Source organism: Ailuropoda melanoleuca, chromosome 8, assembly GCF_002007445.2.
Source record: "Ailuropoda melanoleuca isolate Jingjing chromosome 8, ASM200744v2, whole genome shotgun sequence".
NCBI lineage: Eukaryota > Metazoa > Chordata > Mammalia > Carnivora > Ursidae > Ailuropoda > Ailuropoda melanoleuca.
In genome coordinates, this window is record NC_048225.1 from 69,004,012 (window position 1) to 69,026,368 (window position 22,357).

The 22,357-nt window shown below is 37.9% G+C and overlaps 1 protein-coding gene across 11 annotated transcripts in view; it reads left to right on the forward strand.

Moving 5' to 3' along the window:
- The window catches only part of CEP170 (centrosomal protein 170), a 119,646-nt gene that overhangs the window by 85,914 nt on the left and 11,375 nt on the right, over positions 1-22,357 (forward strand). For 4 of the 11 annotated variants that reach the window (XM_011216658.3, XM_011216664.3, XM_011216665.3 and 1 more), the window contains 5 exons: positions 1,923-2,072; positions 4,658-4,784; positions 7,286-9,112; positions 16,141-16,375; positions 20,619-20,796. In XM_011216658.3, coding sequence (XP_011214960.2) covers positions 1,923-2,072; positions 4,658-4,784; positions 7,286-9,112; positions 16,141-16,375; positions 20,619-20,796 — 2,517 coding nt within the window. The remainder of the gene's footprint in view (positions 1-1,922; positions 2,073-4,657; positions 4,785-7,285; positions 9,113-16,140; positions 16,376-20,618; positions 20,797-22,357) is intronic. The other 7 variants (XM_011216663.3, XM_002929963.4, XM_002929961.4 and 4 more) reach the window with 4 other exon arrangements.

Below are 22,357 nucleotides of genomic sequence, written 5' to 3' on the forward strand. Positions count from 1 at the left end.
AGTCGTGCTTCAGGCCCTGTCACTTGTTTGGGAAGCAGAGGGTGATTTAACTGCTCTGACGGGTGTGCATGCATAGCTGGCTCTGAGGCTCTACAAGCAATCTGTAGAAAGTCATCTGAGTATTTTCTGCACAGCGTCAGCCGCCCTTCCCCAGAAGCATCACTTCTTTGCATGTATTTTGTTGTCATTTCGAAATAGTGTCAGAGTGATTTGGGGTGATTTATTATGTCTTACGGGAAACTGGTGGTGCTCCAGAGTTTGAGGAGAACAAGTTCTGGAAGTCCATTTTAGTCAATATCGCCAAATCAGAAAATCACCTGAGATCGCCTATAAATTAACATGCCAGATAGCACATGCGCGTCCTCACACCTGCGCGTTTGTCTTTTACTCGCAAACTGGAGTTAGAGTCCCCCCCCCCCAGTAATTGTAAAAATAAGGAAATAAATCCCAGTAAACTTGGAGGTCAGTGACTTGACTTAGAAATAATTTTAAGTTTTTATTTTACGTCAGTCCCAAGTAACTCGAGTAGCTCTGATTTGCTTTCTTTACCGGTGGGACTGGAGGCAGAACACGTGGAACGGTATACACAGCATTTTTTACTGGTGTTAAATTTACCAATTCTGATGATTAACAAAATGAAACAGGTTTTTTTTTTCCTTCTGTAAACTGTGCTTCCGTGTATTAAAATCCGTATTTGATTTAAAATTAGCAATATACAATTTACTTTTAAAGCAGAGATAATTCAAATATTGAGTGGTTCAAGAGATATTAAATCACAATTCTTGAAAACTGTAGTAATATTTGAATTAAATACTAAGTAATAAGGCCATCTAGTGGTAAAATTTCCAAGTTTTAGTGAATTTGAAAATCATGTCTCCTTTACTAAATGTGGGCTTCAGAATTTATCAGGTATACTGTATGATCATTAAAAAGCTTTCTAGAAAATAGTTTAAGGTGTTTTTCCCTTTTTATAGCAAAGAATGCCCTTTGGTTATATCCTAAAGATCCTTTCTACAAAGCACTAATTCAAACGCATAATACTTTTTTTGATTATAGTAATTAGAGCCACAAGTAAAATCTATAAATAATAAGCATTGGGAACAAGAAACGTACTAGTAAAATGGAATGTTAAAGTTTATGTAGTTATAACCTTTCTCCAGTCAGGCAGATTCCAGCTGGTTATGTGCCAGGAAATCAGTAAGACTCAGATCCTGCGCTTGATCGAGCACCTGATTATTGGTCTCTGTATTTAAATATTCCACAAGTGTTGGCCATAGTCAACCTGCTTATTGAAAATGCTGATCTGTGGGAGGAGACCCAGGATCTGCCTTTCAAAGGCCTTTCAATGAATTTTTAGGCAAGTAGAGTTTGAAGATCACGCTGTACTCCGTACAGAGGTCGTGCAACAGAACCTGATATGTGGGACCTTAGAGAATTCCAAGTATAATTTGAATCCATGCATGTCAGTGTTACACATTTGTTAGGGAAGGAGCCAGGGAAATCAGCCGTATGTTTATAGTTTTGCAACATGCTTCTCATAAATAATAGAGCAAAGAGACAAGCTGAAAACAGCTGAAGTGGTATTCTTTCCTAACTCTGCATTATTATAATACTTAACATTATTAATTTCTTTTAACAAATCAAATGTAATATCCTGGCTATTTATTTTATTATCAGAGTACTTGGCTAAATATTAAAAAGGACAGTCTCATTTATTATGAAGTAAGCTGCCACAGCCCAGTTTTTCTTTCCGACTCTGGCTTTGGCTGGATGTTACCCTGTCCTTAAACATGTTTTCCCTGTTAGTGAACTACCCATCGAAATTAATTCAGAGTATTTTTATTTGCCTCTGAAGTTACTGATACTATTCCTAGCAATCTGGTGCTCAGACTTTTCATTTATAAAATAATTTCTCCTCCTAGGTATTTGGAGTAGATGACAATCAGGATTATAATAGGCCTATTATCAATGAAAAGCATAAAGATCTGATAAAAGATTGGGCTCTCAGCTCTGCTGCAGTAGTAATGGAAGAAAGAAAGCCACTGAGTACACCCGGATTTCACAGCTCAGAGGTACACGTCCCTTCCTCATATGTAACTTTTACACACATAGAATGTTAATTTTCATCATTTTTGTAATTATATTATTTTAAGTAATTGATATATCCTCTTGAGAGTTCTTCTAAAAACTAAATTCTCACAAATTAACTTGTTTCTAATAAAAGCCTAAAGCAATTTTGCAGTAATTTTGTTTCAGTTTTTGTTGTTATGTTCTTTTAAATTATGTTACTGTGCTCATCAGTGAAGGGAAAATGTTAATTTCAGAAAAGCTGATGAGTTACATACTCACTGCTCTGACTGGCTTTATGAGATAAAACAAAAAACAGACACTGCTAGAACTTCCTAGGAGGGGATGTGTGTAGCATGGACAGGTCTGAATGTCATGCCAGACAGATACAACTTACATACCTGATAAGTGCGGGCACGGTGCAGCCCCGGCTGTGATTTGGATAACCTGAAGTTAACCAAGGATGGGCTGGGTAACAGAGTTAGGGAGTCAGTCCGGTAGAGGAGAGCAGGCAGACCTGAGTGCAAATCCCAGAGCAGCCACATTGAGCAGCGTGCCTTTGTGTTGGGCACTTCCCGTTTAGCGGCAACTGTCTCATCTGTACGGATGGGGTTGTTGATAGGGCTTATTTACAGGGAGTTCAGTGAAGTCTGAAGCACTCAGCAGAGTAACCGCCCAAGATTTATGCCCTCAACAAATAGTCCCGTATTGGAAATGATATTAGGATGTCATTCCACGTTATGTCAAAGAGAAGTGTGAAGGTATATGTATTAATTCATTATAATTTATTCAGACAATAAGAGCTAACATCCAATAGGGCTTTCTTGTGCCGTTTTACAAATAAGGAAACTGAAATATGTAGAAATTAAGTTGACAAAGGTCATAAAGCCTAGTGCCTTGTGGAGCCAGAGTTTGAACCGTAAGAGGCCTTGTTTTCTTGAGTCATTCTCTGCCTCATTATGCCATACCACCTTTTAGGAAATGAGGTGATTTAAAATACACAAATGGTAAATATACAAATGGTAAATAAAACAAAATCTTAACGTATAAATAAAACACATAAATAAAATGTTGCATTTATATGAGATGTAAATAAAATATTTCAATAGACAGGTAAATCCACCTGTATTTTTTATTTATGTTAAAATTGTTCATTAATGGTCTGCTTTTTCCTGAAAGCAATTGTGTATTTTAGTGTTCTTTTCTCTTCCTTAATCTTAGAGAATTTTGATTCTAGTTTCTGTTTTATAAGATGCTTAATTTCCTTACTGAAAGTAAGTGGTACTTCTCTGCGGCGCAGTGTTTTGGTGTCCTGATTGCTCTAGCAATGATTCTGATGAACGTGAACTCTGTAAGACTCCCCTTTCTGTCCCTTCAGCCCATGCCAAGTAGGCTTCCTGTGTAGCCCCAATCTGTGCCTCCCTTTGAAGGAGCCACCTAAGCAGGCCACGAGAACCTTCACAGGACAGTTCTGTCAGTCAGGGTGTCGGGGGCTCCAGGACCTCCTTCATGCTGAGAACTGTGGGCAGTTAGCGCAGAGTCTCGAAAGGGATTCAGGGGTTCAGCAGGCTTTGGAGGAATCCTTAGGCTTCACTGTATGTATATTACTGTGTGTACTTACTACTTTAACCTATTCTTGACATCATTTACATAGCCTGTATAAAATATTTACTTCATCAGTTTTTAGCCTGTCATCCCTAGTATACAGTAAATCTGATACTTAAGGTATTGTTTTGAATAATTCATAATATGATTTTGGTTATATAGCCTTCCAATCCTTAGTTGTCATTCCAGTCTCAAAATTAAGCCTTGACTTGGATTTTTCATGAGGGAACATATTTTTTTTCTGTACTCCCTAGAGCTCCCATATTAAATGCCTAGATTGTCCTGTATATTACCAGTATACGTATATGTATATACCAGTATATGTCCATAAGTCTGTGGAGCCATATCATGAATTAAATTCCATTTCACACTTGACTATAGCGATTCAAAGAGCACTTGCCTTCAGGCCAGTTCTGGACGTGCACCAGTCTAGATTCAGCCTAGTTATAGAAAAATCCTTAAAGGTTGAGTGATTTCTGGCTTCTTCCGGAAACAATGAAGTGTTGTAAAAAGAAGCCTTAAGCTGTGCGTTACTTTTTGAAATCCCTAAAGACATGGTCTGGCAGATTTAATGCTCCTTGGGACTCTGGGACCAGTCTGACTCCGAGAAGCACCGAGAGGGCCAGAGAACCTTAGATTCCTGTTCCAGAGAACACAGTAGAGCTGGCTCTCCCGGTGTCGTGGTAAGGCTGCAGTGACAGACCAGACTCGTCCCGCTGCAGTAAATGTGAAGCTCTAAGTGCTTATTTTAGTGCCATCGTTAGTATTTAATACGTAGAGAAAATTATACCATATTTACAGTAATAATAAGATGTAGTTAAAAGGGGTACCTAGAGAATCTTCATTCTCTGTATGAGGAAATTTAATTAATGACAATATGGCAATGTGAGGTTTAAATACGGCTTCGTGTGACAGGATAATGTGACTACACAGAACTCTCTGACTAAATAGCCTATGATTTCATTCCCTTATTTTTCTTCTTTAGGAAGGCACATCTTCATCTGGAAACAAGCGCTGGGTTTCACAGTGGGCTAGTTTGGCCGCAAATCATACAAGGCATGATCAAGAAGAAAGGATAATGGAATTGTCTGTACCTGTTCCTTTAGAGAATGGTATTTTCTCTCTCTCTTTCTTTCTTTTTTGTGAATCATACATTAGTATTTTTTAAAAACGAACTAAATCTATATAGTGAGAAGTGAATTAAACCTAAATAAAACATAATCACATATTCTCATGGTTATACTACATTTTTATGATTTTATTTGTGCTAATAATGCAGATATCATTAAAATATAACCTAACTGAAGATAGGAGATAATTTGTAGGTGAAACACATGAACATGTATACAAGTTTATATATATATGATGTATCTAAAAATGAAAATTTTAAAGTAAGACTAACAATAGTTCCAAATTATAACATTCATTAATATCATTAATACAACAAATATTTTAGTGCTACTTTGTGCATTTAAGTAAAAATATTAAATACAATTCAATAAAAAAGAACTAATACACACTTAATTTACTTAATATCTTTTGCAAGTCTGTGTATTGTGATTTTTTTTATTGCCTTCTAACTATTTCTGTGAACTAAAATAAAAAGTTTCTTTAAAAAAACGAAAATGAAATTTTATGCCTCTAATGATTTTGTTATTATGTTCAGTTAATTACATTCTTAATTAGAAATAAAACCCTCAAGGATAATTTGCATTTGGATTTTTATCTGTATTCTTAATTTTGCTATTGTTGAAAATGGAAATGGAAATTTATTGTCTCTGGTTTATGGCACCCCAAAAGTATGGTTTAGGAATTTTGTAAACATTACTCAGCAAGTATTTGAGCAAGATGCATAGCAATGTACTAGAAAAGCTATATCACTGATTCACTGTAGAAATTAGAAGTAATTGATAGTATTACCAAGAATCTTTGGAAAAGACTGAGTGATTTGCAGATTGATTAACATAAACAGGTCACCGGTTGGGAAACAAGGAACCCAAACAGAGGTGTCGAAGGGGGTAGGTAAACTTCCCAAGAATCCATTGTGAAATTAGTCAGTTTAGCTGTAGAAAGCAAGATTCTACCCTTGTTATAAAATATAACAAGCCAGCTGACCCTTTATTATCTCATTTCAACATGTTTCATCATCTTCTAAATTAATTTATTTAGATAAGCTGATGAATCAACTTACACCCTAAAATATCCTTGTTAAACAAATTCATCGCATGGGTGTTAGGAGCAGGACAGTGTGAGAATTGCTAGAAAGATGCAAGAAGATAAAATAGCAAGTACGTTTAGGAGCTTCTGGTAGCACTACGGAGATGAGACAAAAATACAATGATATCATGACTAATCGCTAGGGTTGAATCAGGAAGGTTAGTAGCTGTTTTCCTGCATCATAACCATTATTATTGCTGTGAAATTTAAATGTTCGACTTTCAGAATTATAAAGGGAGAAAAGACCCACAAACGATGTCTTGGTATCTTGTCTCCACTTACCCCAAAGATGAGAATGCTTTATGTGTTGATTTATATTTCCCTAAACAGATATGTCCCTTTTCTTAGAAACGCATTCCATGTATAGCAGTCAGGAAAATCCCCAGGTATTCTCAAATTCTCTCACATAGAAACATCATAGTATATATTTTCGCATTGTCTTCCACTTAATTGTGAAAAGTGAAAGTGATCGTGTGTTTCTATATGAGGTGTTAATACACCGGAAGACCATAATTTAAAAATCCTTCAGTTTGTAAAAGTATGATAAGTCCTGTTCTCTTGTTTCACACTTAAAATTTTTTAAATTCTTAACGTGCCTGGGCGGCTCAGTCCTTTAAGCGTCTGACTATTGATTTTGGCTCAGGTCATGATCTCAGTGTCCTGGGATGGAGCCCCGCCCTGGGCTTTGGGCTCAGCGGGGAGTCTGCTTGTCCCTCTGCCCCTCCTCCCGCTTGTGTTCTCTCTTTTTGTCTCTCTCCCTCTCTCTCTCATAAATAAATAAAATCCTTAAAGAATTTTTTAATTCTTTTAGTCAGTGTTAAATTTTTTTTAGAAAACCTTGTAAAGTTTTGTGTTTTCTCTTTTACTTAGGAAATCCAAACTTGTCATTCTTTCAGATAGATAACAGTGCCTGCTCTTTAAGGCTATATATACATATATATATATATATATATATATTTTCTTTTTTTAAGTTCAACGTGGGGCTTGAACTCATGACCCTGAGATCAAGACCTGAGCTGAGATCAAGAGAATTTCTTGAGCAAAATTTCATGGACCTTACAGGAGCAAGAATGAACACAGTGACCTTCCCTGCCATAAAATACATTGAAAGGGAAAGAGAGCAACAGATGGAGGATTAAGAACAGATGACCCCAATTTCCATCTCCTCAAACTGCCTCTCTTGACTCGCCCTATTAGTAGTCTGCCTATTTGTACATTGTGGTGGTGTACTTGCTTTTGAAACCACTCTGTCACAACGCTGGCCTGTTTATGCAAAGTTTTCTTCTACGCTAAGCCATTCTTTAACTCACACTGCAAAATCTAATGTAAGATGATGTTCTTCTTATGTGTACTTTTCTGCCCTCATACATGCCTTCTTTCTGGTTTTATTTGATAGATGCAGATGTCAGTGAGTCTGGCATTTCGGTGAGAAGTACTGGGTCAGCAGCCTCCTTGGCTAGTCAGGGAGAGAGAAGACGACGCACCCTTCCCCAGCTTCCAAATGAAGAAAAGTCTCTTGAGAGCTCCAGGGCCAAGGGTGTAACACAGAGGTCAGAGATCGGAGAAAAGCAAGACACGGAACTTCAGGAGAAAGAAGCACAGGCATACCAGAAAGATAAGCAGGATGCCGACAGAGCCCTCGGTAAGATGAGCAAGGCAGTGCACGGGGAGCCCGCGAAACCTGCTGGAGATGGTAGAGCCCTGCTTCACTTGGGCAGCTCTTCTGCAAAGGACAAGAGTGAAACTGACAAGGAAGCTTCTTTGGTAAAGCAGACATTAGCTAAAATCCAGCAGCAAGAACAAAAGGAACAGGCGCAGTGGACACCTACCAAGTTGTCAGCTTCCAAGAACATCGCAGGTCAGATAGACAGGTGCCGGGAGGAACCTTTTAAACAAGAGTCACAGCCTCAAGACAGAATTCCAGGACACTCTACAAGCAAAGGAGAACGGGTGACACAAAACGAGGGCAAGCGAAGAAAAGCCGAGGATGTTCTCAAAGGTCAGACTTCAAAGGGCGGAGATAAGAAGGAATCCTCCAAGTCCTTGGTGCGGCAAGGAAGCTTCACCATAGAGAAACCTAGCCCGAACATACCCATAGAACTCATTCCCCATATAAATAAGCAGACTTCATCTACGCCCCCTTCTCTGGCATTGACAGCTGCCGGCAGAGTACGAGAAAGAAGTGACTCCATGGATACTGATTCTAGCATGGACACCACCCTTATTCTGAAAGACACAGAAGCAGTAATGGCTTTTCTAGAAGCCAAACTGCGTGAAGATAATAAAACTGACGAAGGCCCGGATACTCCCAGTTACAATAGAGACAACTCCATCTCACCAGAATCTGATGTGGACACAGCGAGTACAATCAGTCTGGTCACAGGAGAGACTGAAAGAAAGTCAACCCAAAAGCGAAAGAGTTTCACGAGTCTCTATAAGGATAGGTGTTCCACGGGTTCTCCTTCCAAAGATGTTACAAAATCATCATCTTCAGGTGCTAGGGAGAAAATGGAGAAGAAAACAAAAAGTCGTTCGTCAGATGTAGGCTCAAGAGCGGATGGCCGTAAATTTGTCCAGTCCAGTGGAAGAATGAGGCAGCCTTCGGTAGATTTAACAGACGATGACCAGACCTCTAGCGTTCCTCATTCTGCTATCTCGGATATTATGTCGTCGGATCAGGAAACTTACTCTTGTAAATCTCACGCCAGGACTCCACTTACCTCAGCTGAGGAGCATGCACATTCCAAACTGGACGGAAGTAAAGTAACTAAATCTAAGACTTCCCCCGTCGCACCTGCATCTTCCAGTAAATCAACCACTCTTCCAAGGCCGCGACCTACCAGGACTTCCCTCTTGCGCAGAGCACGACTTGGCGAAGTGTCCGACAGCGAGCTGGCTGATGCTGACAGAGCATCTGTTGCTTCTGAAGTGTCCACAACGAGTTCCACGTCAAAGCCACCCACGGGAAGGCGTAACATCTCTAGGATTGATTTGTTGGCTCAGCCACGTCGAACAAGGCTTGGCTCACTGTCAGCTCGCAGTGACTCTGAGGCAACAATCTCTAGAAGCAGTGCCTCTTCACGGACTGCAGAAGCCATCATTCGAAGTGGAGCCCGATTAGTACCTTCAGATAAATTTTCTCCTAGAATTAGAGCCAACAGTATCTCTCGGCTATCAGACTCCAAGGTCAAAAGTATGAGCTCAGCACATGGCTCTCCTTCAGGTAAATTGGGTCCAGACTTTTTATAATGTTAGCGTATTTCTTTCATGTTCTGGGACTCCTTCTTTTAAAAAATTAGATGTCTAGTGTTACTCCTAAAAATATTCAACAGAAAGGTTATGCTATAAGAGGGTACTTTCTCCCATAAAAATTATTTTAGTTAGCTCATTAGTAAGTGGAAAATTCAGAAGTTGCACACACTTCCAATTAATGCCCTGGGGCAAAATAATGATTTCAAAATTAGAACCTATTTTGGAATGTTAGTTTTCTGGTTGACACAGTATCTGGATTCGTGTGTCAAATTAGATGAGGAATAATATCTGGTTTAAATAATAGGAATTAACATTGTACTGCTAAAAGCATGTGTTTGATTTTTAAATATCCTCACATAATTCAAAGCCCTTAATCTGAAGAGCAGGATACCCTTTATTGTTCCTTGAGAGCTAAGTGAAATAATTGCTATTTTACCCTTGTTTTCCCATTTTATGTAGAAATGTCTCATATGCTTTTAAAGTTCAATCTGTTTACGGTTGGGGCAGGTGAAAACTAATTCTTAATTTATTTCAGTGGAAGAAGATGGATTCGTGAGATAATCCCTAAGCACTATGGGTCTAACCGGGCTACAGAAATGTAACTGGTTATGAGTACTGTCTCAGAAAGCACTCTTCTGTTACTTAACTGTAGTCGTGAGCTGTCATTGAGTGTAATTCCAAAAGTTACTTCGTCCCCGCCAGAATCTAACGGCTCCTGGGATACTTGTCTGCTGGTGTACTTCATACTCAGCTGTAGCCCGGGAGAGTACGTGTGTGACCAGAGCCCTAACCCAGATACTCGTGTGTACCCTGTGAGCCTGGACTCTGACTTCATAATCAGCCTCACACCCAGGTGGGGCTGCAGAGGCCAGTGGGGGAGGCCAGCTGCTCAGAGACTTAGGGAGCTCTTATCAGCAAGCATCCAAGTGAGCCCTAAGGCTTGAGGGAAGAGCGAGGGAAGGTTGGTATGCAATCCGGTGTTTTGAGTGTGCCATCTACCGCAGTGTAGCCACGAGATTCAAACCTAACGGTGCCCCTCGTGTTCTGTTTTCACTTTGTATTCCTCCTCTCTCGTCCTCACTCTCGCATGCCTCCCCTCCACTCACACCTCCCTCTCCCCGGGTCATTGACTGTGGTGGTGGCGGGCAGATCCATGGTGGGAGTGGATGTAGGCGGAAGATAGGGGACATAGAATCCTGACTGCAAACGAAGAGCTGGCATTTCCCCTCATGCCCCCGCCCTCCCCGCTTCTGCACTTGAAGCTCTCGTTGCTGGTTCATGCAGTTGTCGCAAGCGTTTCAGAACTGCTGTCCGTTCGTTGATGTTTACCTAGTGTTGGTTTTCTGTCGTTCTTATGGCTCTACCTCTTCAATTCACATTTCCTTTTTGCTGCCTTCTATGGTGTGTACTGTGATAGAATTTCTTCCGCCACATGGCTTGTTCGATCACTTCATCTCTACTTCAGTACGTGGGAATGTTACCGTTTCCTCCTGTCTCACCGTAAGCTGTGTGTCACCAAGTAGCATGGGACGGTTCCTTCTGTACCAGTCGTCCGGGCCATAACACATGAGTAAGCTAGTCTTACTCACAGTTGAACACTGTGAGTGTTGAACACAGGGCTTCTGTGAGATGCAAGCCAAATAAGACTACTTACGCAACTCCTTAGAAACCACTATAAGATGCTATGTTATGTCTTTAAAGATAAATTTTGTTTTCTACTTTGAATACAGAACTTGATACATGTGCAGTTTTCTGTATCCAAAAAGTACCTTGAATTGCTTGTTGAAATTCCCTAGGGTAAATTGAGGTACGTGATTTGGGCCTTCTTCCAACTTAGCAGCAGCATATTAAATAATTAGAACCATAGAATTGAAAAGCTGGAAGGGTCATTCAGTTTAGGTAACTCGGGCCCAGAGATGCAGTGACCCGCCCTGGTCACCTAGCCGTGGCGGGGACAGGACGAGAAGCCTCAGGGCCTTTTCATTCCCAGCCTCTTGCTGCTTCTCCCACATCCGGTCTAGCTCTCAGAAACAGTCTATGTCTGTGTGCTTGCAAGCTCCCAGAGGGGACGGCGGGAGTTATTGCATTATTTTCAGCAGTATATGCAAGGCCAACATACAATGTACGTGGTGTGTTGTCCACTGTCATCTATGTAATTCTGATGTTTTACTAATTCATGAAGCCACATCGTGATCCAGGATTCTCTCAAGATGCCTGTTTATAATATTCTATCCCATCTAGAAGGATAATGACTAGGATCTCGTAGTCAGTGGTAATGTATAAAATAGTTATATGGATAGGTAATAAAAAAAATAACGAGAAAAACAGACACTTTTTTGACCTAGTTGCTAATTGGGGTTTCTTTCATACTGTGGTATTTCTACTTAAGATAATTATAATACCTTGAATGGGAAAAGAATATAAAAATTCTTAGCTTTAGCTTTTGAATTATGATTTAAGGGGCACCTGGATGGCTCAGTCAGCTAAGCATCTGCCTTTGGCTCAGGTCAGGCTTCCTGCTCAGTGAGGATCTGTTTCTCCCTCTGCCTCTGCCCCTTTCCTCGCTCATGCTCACTCTCTCTCAAAATAAATAAATAAATACAATCTTAAAAATATGTATATGATTTAACAGCATGTAAAACCACACTGTCAGGGTTGCTGTACGAACTGTGAACTTTAAAGGACTTAGAGATCTCTGAACCTTGAACCTGTGGTATGTCCCGATGGACATACGTGAAAATAATTCTGTAATGTTTCAAATTTCATAATGTAGGCTGTGTCTAAAAAAAGTTTTTCAAAGAAATGTATAAGATAAAATTAGAAGAATGGAATTTCTGACTTAGAAACATTAAGAGTAAAAGTTCTTTTATGCTTCTTTCATTCTGATATAGGAAAGTTTTTAGGAAACTTTAGGAAAGCTTAGTCCCCACTCCCCACTTCCCCCCCATTCCTTCAATATAAAATTATATTAAAATATCCAGATTTATTTTGATAAGACATATTTAAAACTAAGTGTGCTGAATTATCAAAATAAAGCAAGTTGGTTTTCATTATGTTTTAGGTGCACATTATATCATGTTAACCTCCTTAGAATTTTTTTTAGACTGTTGCTTTCTCCTTTTTATTCTAAACCTCAAATTTTATAGATGGTAAGAATTAGGTATTGGGCATGCATGGCTTTAGTTATTTCTTCTTCCAGGTCAAAGATCAATACAGAACATCGCCAGGGATTTTTCTCCCCCGATGATCTTATTGCTACATGCTTATAAATATACCTGTAAAATGTGTTTGTGGTTTTGTTTCCCACCAAAATATTCTGATACAAAGCATGAAAGTGTAGTGTTTATTTCCTGAAATGTATTTGTTACATCTATAGATGTGGATGTGTTTTAAGGCCAACAAAGTTTTGGTTAGCAGTAAAAGAAATCAGAGCATTCACAAAAAAATAATCCTAATAACTCTTTCTTTTTAAATTTTTGACAGTATCTCTTCATAATGAATATAGTAGTTTATTATTTCTGTAAGAGGGAATGTTGTGTAATTTTATAACTAAGTTAAGTTTTGTAATTAATGTAACTAAAATAATTTTCAGGTTAGCTATAAAAGTAATTAAGCTGATCTTAGAACTTTGATTTTATTATATGTGCTGTCTCGCAGCTCACCAACCAAGAAAGCCTCCCTAGGGATTGGCATTTCAAATACCTTTGACATAAATTTTCAATTTAACGATTTATCTGGAATTTCTTACTAGTGTCAGTAATATATCAAATAAGCCTAATGCTATAAAATTAAATTTAATTCTATGCACGATTTTACCTGAACAGAATAAAATTAAAGAGGAAGAAGTAAAATTTCTCTTCATGATTAGAAATCCCAAAAACCATCATTCCATGAGAAATTGAGCATATCTTTTCAAAGAAGAATTAGCCTAACTGGAATTGTAAAAATAATGTTTTTAAATAAGGATTTTCTAACATGTAATTGTGAAGTCCTAGGGATAACAACGAAAGAGCTTTGAACTCTGGGAGTCGGTAGACCTGGCTTAAACTTTGATTTAAGTAAGGCAAGACCTTTCTGGGCCCCTTTTTTCTCCATCAGTTGAAGAACTTATGCTAGTGTCTAGGGTCCTAATAGTCTAAAACTCTATGAAATAAGTAGGCAGTAGGGAAAGTCGAAAACATTCTAACTTGAAGTTTACTCTGCAGTAACTAGCAGATTGTAAGGATTTTGTTTTCTTCAGATAAACTGTGTTGCTATAGTTCAGAAGCGAGGATTAAGAAAGCAAAAGGTACTGAAAGAAGTTTTTTGGGAAATAACAGGCCCTGGCATGAAAGTCCCTTTCCTGGTCACTCTCCCGCCAGTAGTGATCGTTCCACTGGTGTCCACGCCCACCTTGGCTGTTCCACAAGCCAGGTGGCATCCAGACGGAACGGGAGCTCACTTCCTCGCGCACCCCGTGTGATAGGTGTGCCACTGGTAAAGACAACCCTTAGTTGAGAATTTCATCTCTCAGCTATACCTTACTTATTTCATCTCTCCTTTTGCCCTCAATTTTAAGAGAACAGACCTAAAAACGTGACCTTTCAGTTTTTAAACTATGCTTTATACTTGAGGTTGCATTTCTTTGTAAAGATATTATTAAGCTTCACCAATCTTACTGGCCTCTAGATAGGCCTGTAAAAGTAAGTGGGAACTTTATGAACGTCGTTTGAAAAAGGAGTTTTTCTCTTTTTTTTTTTTTTCTCCAAAATGTAATTAATTTCTGATCTTGAGACTCAGACTGTTAAAAGTTGGTTCTAATGTGGCTCCACTTACATATTGTCACCTGGCACCTAGCACTTGCTTCTCAGGTGCTCGTCCTGCTGCCTTGTGTTGTAGCGCTCACGAAACAAGCAGCCTTCGATGCCGCGCTGAGTTACGTCCAAGTGTGAGTGCCCTCAGCTCCATCATCCCTACCTATGCTTTCACGTGTCCTGCAGTTTATGAAAACTCTTTGCTATTGGTTTTGTTTTCGCTCCAAACAACTTTCAGTTGTTCTAAGTATGGTTTCCATGGTTTCTAAATCAAGAATCGGGAAATTTAACAAATCATCTTTCTCGTATTTGTGAACTTGTTTTCTATGAATAATATTCTAAGGTAGCAAAATGAATAAACATTTAATGTTTAATGAAATGCCTTTATTAAAAAGTATAAACCTTGCAATATTTCTAATTTTTTCCTAAAGCCTTTTTGCTCTTATTCCTAAACTTTTTCTGAAATTGTTTTCAAGTCTTAGGCTCAGTTCAATTCGTAGGATTTTTCAGATGTCTAAAATAGTAATTTTCCACTGTGGTGAAAGTATTTTTATATTAATGAATTATGGTAAAACCAGAAAATATATTGACTATCACCTTCAAAAGACACTATAAGTAATTACCTACCATTCTGTATATGTGTTTGCGTACACTTTTCCAGAAAGCCATGAAGTTTCTGCATATCTTCTTATACCTATGAGTCTTGTTCCAAGCTCCATAAGCTTCAAATGAGAGTGTGAATCAAGACAAATGAGTAGGCTCTGATTTAGGGCATATTCCTGATTATAGATTTCTCTGCTTCTTAAACCAGGGTTATCTGACAGCCACCTGAGTCTTACCAGAGTCCGAGAGGCAAAAATGTTTGGGTAGGAAAAGACAGGAGGTACAAAATTCCAGTGAAGTAGGATGAAGGAATTCTAGACTCCACCAACCTATGCAGCCTAAGCTCAGTTTCTGTTTTAAGAGGGGGTGAGGGGGGAGAAAAGAGAGAGAAAGAAGAAGAAAGAAAACTCTTCTAATATTAATACAATTGGAACTAGAAGTTCCAAGCAGATGCAGCGTTTTTGTCACTTTAGCCACCAGAAACATCTCATGCTTCTCAGTAGGTTTTTCCTAATCTGAGAAAAGCAAATGGTCAGTATCTAGGAATTCATTCATTTATTCAAAAACAGTTATTAAACATTGCTAGCCAGACACTCTGTCAAGGGCTAGGTATGCAGTAGTAGATTAAACAGGCATGGCTCCTGCCCTTGTGAGGTTTCCGTGGATCAGCCATTACTGCCCTGTTTTTGACCTCTATCCTGTGCTTCACAAATTATTTGTATATTTGGTTCTTCCATTTACAGTAGTAGTGAAATTAATTTGTCTTCTGATTTTTCAGATGTGTCAGCAACACCATCTCTTAAATGTCTTTACTAACCTTAAATAAGAAAGTGATTGCCACTTTCTTTAATGTGACTATTCAGTGTCTCCTGTGCCTTTACTGTCAGTGGTTTTGAGAACAGCCCCTGAGAGCTTCGCTCCTTGTAGGTCTTACACCATCGTCTGTCTTCACCGTATGCTTTCAGTGTCAAAGCAGCAAGAGTTGTACTGAGGATGCTTTGTTGTGTTTTTACCACGTAAAAAGATTTTTTCCAATCATAGCATAACAGGATGTTGAATGACAGAGGTAATGTTTTTTTTCTGCCATAAACGCATAATTTCCACAGCAGGAATTATGCACATGTGTATGTCGGGAAAAGAGGGTTTTACCATCTCCATGTTGAAAGTCTATGTGGCATGAGGAAATCTTTTCCCTTACTTTTATTTTTTTTGTTGTTGCTGTTACTGTCATTAAAAAAAAAAAAATCCATATCTTCACTCAGATGGGAAACATTTGCGACTAAAAAGTACCCAAGTTAAACATTAATGAATAGAGCTTGCTTAGTTGTTTATCATTAGTGAATTTTTCATCTAAATGTTTTATTCACCGTACTATGGAAAACATGCTCTTTCAATTGTTTTTAATTACTCATTGTTTTTAATTCGCCAAAATGTATTGTTTCTATCTTTAAGAAGTAGTGGACTTACGATTTTTGTGAGATATGTGTATGTCAGTTATTGAAAATTGTGCTGTGTGTGTCTCGTGGTGTTTTTGAAATCATGATTTTTATCTCCTTTAAAAGGTAACATAATAATTCTTTTTTTAACAATTAAACTAATTTAGTAAATTCAAGATGGAGGCGCTTTCCTACTGATTATGCTTCCACCTCAGAAGATGAATTTGGATCAAACCGTAATTCCCCTAAACATACTCGTCTACGTACTTCTCCAGCCCTGAAAACTACTCGGTTGCAGAGCTCTGGGTCAGCAATGCCTACTAGTTCTTCGTTCAAGCACCGGATCAAAGAGCAGGAGGATTACATCCGAGACTGGACTGCTCATCGAGAAGAGATAGCCAGGTTGGTTCTTAATGGATCAGCTCGAAGAGTTGGACGTTTTTGTCAGTGTTTCAGCCTGATAACAAATGTTAGCTTTTGTGTGCTTTGTGCAGATAGTCCAAGAAATGAAATCCGCAGATAGCTACGAACCTAGTTTCCCTCCAGTCGCTCTCCATCCAGTTTCTCTCAGTTCGTGTGTTTAATGCCAGTGCTACTAGCATATTGTAGAACTAATTTATTTTGGTTGCAGCGCCCCTTTGTTTCTAGATACCATTTTTGAAAGGTAGTGTCAGCTTTACGTAATTAAGAATTGTGCAGCTGAACTTTTGATTACTTCCCTTCTACCTTCCAAAGAGGTAATAATAGTATAGTTGTTGGAGATACATTGCTCATGTTCTCTGGGCAGGATTAGAGGACGTGGATTTTTACTCACACTTTCATGAGTTCATTAGGCACAGTTTAATTCAACCCTTCATTAATTATTTTGAATATTCACGAAATTTGTTTAGTGTAACCTTTAGGTTATATGATAAAAATTCATGCTGCAGATGTGATTTTTAATTAGTACCTTGTCATGGCTGAACATTGAAGAGAGGCTGCACTCAAACGGATGCTCTTGTAGTTAAAATATGTTTTTTTAAGTTGGTAAGGTATTAAATTTTACTGCAGTGTTTTATACTGTATGTTACCTAAACATTCTCACCGTTGACGTGCTATAGTGATTGCTGCCTTCAGTGTAAGACCCTGATCTTCAAGTTTTACATTTGGCAACATTATTAAAGAACATAATATATACTAGTCCCTAGATGCTTTAAAGAAATAAACTCTTGCCATAATTTAATGGTGTTTATCTTTTTTTTTTCCTTTGTTGACTTCTGTGAATTATGTTTTTTCTGGCTCATTTCTTTCATGTTTATGTTTTTTGGTCTTTAATGACCATTTACTTGTAATTGCTCTTAAGTGCTTATAATTCTTTGACAACATGCCCCTTTAATCTCATCGTGCTCCTTAAACATTTTATTTTGCCATATAAATAGCTTTTTGTGAGACTTAACTATTGAAGCATTGCAAGCCAGTTCCAGTTAGGGGACAGGTCTATATGTGCTTCAGGATCCATGAATTATGAGCCCACAGGATGCCTGCAGTGAGAGAATTTCAACCCATTTTTTATTATTATGGGCAGGGCTGGTGACCGCAGGCCCAGTCCCCCTCCCATCGTTTCCCCTTCCTGTGGGAGAGAGGTCTCACTGCACCTGCTCAGGGGGTACCTGAGGGAACTAGAAGGTGTGTCCGCTTCCCCTTCGAGGGCCCCCCCGGAGCCCTGGAGCCCAGACCAGAATACCTGGACCCCTTCTTCCCAGCCAAACCCACTTCCCTGCCCCCACGGAGAAAAGAGATGCCGCGGAGGGGACAGTGCACAGGAACTCTGGGGGACATTTTCACTTGGTTCCATCTTGTTGCCATATGCATTCTGTCACCACTGTCTCTGTGTATCTCGTTTTCTGTAGCAGGACTGCTAAACAGCCAGGCCATTTAACCTCTAAAGACTTTATGCCTTTTCCCTCTAGTTAGTAGCACTGTGCTTATAAAACTTGCCTTTGGGATTTTAATTTTTTAAGGTGTATTTTTCAGCCATATATCTGAAAGCAAGGAAAAACAGATGGATTGCAAAACTCCAAATAAAATGTTTGTATTGTTTTAGAATTTCTTCCTCTAGCAGATTTGATGGGGGTGGAGACTGAGAATAAAAACAAGGATTATAAACTTGGAGTTTAAAAAAAAAAAAAAAGTGCACAGATAACAAGACTATAAAATATTCCAGTGAGTGTAACCTAGAAGCATTATGGAATTAGTAAGCTAGATTTAACAGCTATATGAATAGGTCCTTAGTCTTTATTGAATTATAAATCTGTTATTTCTACTTGAAGATATTCATTGCTTTGGTTTTCTTGATAATTTTGCATTTTAGAATTCCTAATGCTGGTTTTTAGTAGGTACTGAGACTTTTAAGCAGTGTGGATTTAAACCAATTTAATGGTCTGTATTATTGAGCCAGTTTTAAAATAGGAATTGTCACACAAAGAAACAGCTGGCATGTACAAGATAAACTTGCAAATTAAAAGAAGGCTTTGGGGTGCTTACCGACTGAATGATTTACGTCGTGCATACACTAGAATTATTCATGTTAGTGTAATTTTTACTGTATAACCTGAGATTGCTATTGTCTCTTTATTTAACTTGTTTTTTCTAATTAACTCACACTGCTGTCTACAAATAGCAGAAGCTTCATTGTACAAACGTCTGCATAAAAAACTTAAAACCAAAAATAGATTTTTGGATAAGCTCATGCTTATTTTTTGTCTTTTAAGTTTGGTTATTCTGTTTTTCATCCTAGTTCATTTATTTCAGAAATACAAGAATCGAATATAGTATCTAAGAGAACACTTTAAACTCCTTCCAGAAGAATTATATCAGCAGTTAACAAGTTTTTAAAAATTCCATGTGGAATGATAGTGTGAGATATGTAGCATGACGTAATAAAAAGATCTAGTTACGCCACTTATTTGTGACTTTAACCACAAAATGCTCATGTAAGCTGAGCCTTATGTTCCTCATCTGTAAAACGAGATGACGGCTACCTCTCCTGCAGGGTGCCCATGAGAATGAAGTGAGCTGACCAGTCTAAAGCTGCTTTCCGGGGGTGCTCATGGTCATGTAGTGGTTTGATTATATTATAACATACATTACAATAATTATAATGTGCTCCTTATATTTATTCTAAGCTTATACAGGACCAGAACACATGTATTGGTGTTCTTCCTACCTTTTTGTATTGGTAAATAAAGGAATTGACCACAGATTGGGTCTGTTCGGCCATAAGCTTCCATTTAGCTTCTCTTTTTAAATCTGTAGTTAAACTGTTATGCGATGACTGCATTCCTTGAAAGTCTTTCAAGCTTACATTTTGTCCAAGTGAAAAAAATGTTACTTTGTACCTGCTTTTGATTTTAAAGTTGCAGAAGCTTTCACAGGTTGTTTAAAAATGTCCTGCCATTCCGAAACCTTCCCTGTGGAAGTAGCCACATTGAATTCAGGAGATGCGTAATTTAGAAAACTTTCATATCTCATTGAATTGAGATCTTTTTGAGAAAAACAGGAATATCAGTGGTGGATTATTAAGGTTCTTCCTCTTAAAAAAAATAACAGTAAAGGGAAAAAAATCAATTTTTTTTTTGCTTATCACTGATGATATTTATTGAGTTCTTCAGTCCGTGTGGCTGACGACACAAGTAAACAGCTCTGTGGAAATGAGCTCTTCCCCTGGGATCTGGCCCTGCCTTAGCTATTCGTAAGTTGTGCTGTCATGAGCAAGCCGCTCACTTTCTCTGAGAATGTGTCCTGATTCCCATTCAGTTAGAGAAGTCCTACCTCCAAGAACTGTGTGACTCTCAGATGACATAACATGTATGGTGACGTGCCGTGCGTAGCATGAGGTCCTGAATCAGAGTTACTGACCTCTTTGGCCACCTGGGGAAGTGTATGGAGCTCCTTGAAGAACAGTGCTTCTAAATGCATGAACATTAAATACTTAATTGTGTTTCACTATGACTGCATTTCTTTGTAATGTTATCAAAATATTTTTAAAGTGACAGTAATATATGATTCTTTGTTAACATACCAACTGGAACATTATTGCCGTGGGTTTCATGACTGCCGTGGGCTTGATTTTGAAGCAGTAATGGCTAATTGAGATACCTATAGCAACTGTAATGTGATTTCTGTTGGTGAAAAGAAAACCGAGTATCTAAGACTACTATTGTCTCTGTTACTTGTATTTATAATCAAAAGAAATGCTTAGCTGCATTTGAAGGTTAGTGAAAATGAAGTTGTAATTGCTTTCCTATCCAGGCGCAACGACTCTTTGGATTCTTTTTACCCTCTATTAATGCTAGTCATGAACACTAATGGTGTATTTTAAAAGACATATCACTGCTTCTGGGTAAAAGACATAATTTTCAAAGTGACAGTTTATGTGAAATTTAGTTTTATTAACTTTTGGAATTAAAGCTTAAGACTTTTAAGTATCAAAGTATTTAAGACTTTTAGTATCAAAATAGTTCATAGGATTTCCAAAAAAATCTTAAGTTTTTGGTACAAATCTTTAATTAGATACACAACTTATGTAACTGATTCTGTCACAAATGATTGTTTCTGGCGCTGTTATTTAAAAGGCGTTAAACTTCTTTTCTAAAATTATTACCAGGATCAGCCAAGATCTTGCTCTCATTGCTCGGGAGATCAACGATGTAGCAGGAGAGATAGATTCAGTGACTTCCTCGGGCACTGCCCCTAGTACCACAGTAAGCACTGCCGCCACCACCCCTGGCTCTGCCATAGACACTAGAGAAGAGGTAGGAGATCTTCATGGAGAAATGCATAAGGTTCTTTCTTTTCTTTATTTCTTTTGCTTTTAGCTTTTTGCTTAGTTTATTTTAGTTACCTCCACCCTCCCTGTTTGCATGAAGCTCTGCATTTTCCAACTTTGGTTTAAAAAATTTCTTTTTATGTTTTTTAACAAAACTAGCAAAGGCTAACATTTGGTCTACTATTAACGTGAAGCTGTAAAATTATTTAAAACAAGTACTTTGTCAGCCAGTTATTGGTGTATGGTTTCACTTTAAAATATGAATATAAATGGCAGCTGAAAAGCAAACTAAAATTTGATAAATGATTGTATGATGTTCCTATAAAGTTTGCCTATGAAAATAATTAGAAAGGTATTTTTATACCCAGTTAGCTGGTAGACATCTCTACTAGCAAATAAAGAGAAAATTCTACAGTTTTCACTACTATAAGTAATTCTGTTGAAAAATACACATATATACTCAAGGATACTTTGAAAATTGAAATATATGTATTTATACACACAGACAAAAATACATGTATATTCAGTTTTGAAACATTCTTGTAAATTCTGGAGCGGAAGGTAGCATGTGTAGACTCTCGCCCTTCCAAAACCAGGGCCTCCTGCTCTCTAGCTCCAGGGACCAGTATTTGCATAGACTTGCTCCAGAAGGTGCCTTAATGGATAATATAAAATTAATGGTACTCCTCCATGTTGGCTTTCTTGATCTGGTGCAAGCAAAAGATTGGCATTTGAAAGAATGAATTAAAAGTTTTCTTAGGACAAAGACACATTCTTTTGTTTAATTATCATCTGGCTGTTTTGTGCTATAATGTCAGAAATGAGTAGTTAGACACTGTATGGCTGCAAAGCCTAAAATATTTATTATCTAGCCTTTTACAGAAAAAAAATGCCAGCCTCTAATGAGCTTCCTTAATTTTATGAAATCACGTTCTCAATAGTAGCCCAAAATGGCTAGCCTTTTTGACAAATTTGATTCTGATAAACTGTGTTAATAATATTTTCTTCCTTTGCTTTTCGTCATATTCCTTTTATAATCTAGTTCTTTAATGGTCCTTATTTTTGTTGTTTTTTTCTCCCCCTTCATGTGTTGTCTGATTTGGTAAATGAGCTTTCATGAATCTGTGTAGAGTTTTGTTACCACATTGATCAATTGTAAATGTAAATAAAATCATCCTTATTGGTGAAAAACAAAAGGATCTTCTTGGTGGCAAGACATACACAATTCTTATGGTACATTTAAAATGATAAGATGTTATGTTCTCTGCTATCTAACTAAATTGTTCCTAACATGATTATACATGCACTCAGACCCAGTAGAATTATTCAGACATTTCATTGAATAGACTTCCATTTTTCCTTTTTGTTTTACTTCTGAATATTATACTAAAGTTTATTCCTTCTTCAGTAAACCTGAGTTACTTTGTATTGTATTTGTATATTTTGCACTGTAGATGGCAGTATGTCATTTTTACTAGAATATGTAATTTCTGTAGCGTTGTTCAAAGCTTACACCTAAGACCAAAATACTTATTTTATGGATTTAAATTTTTTTTCCTTTTGTAAACTTAATTGGA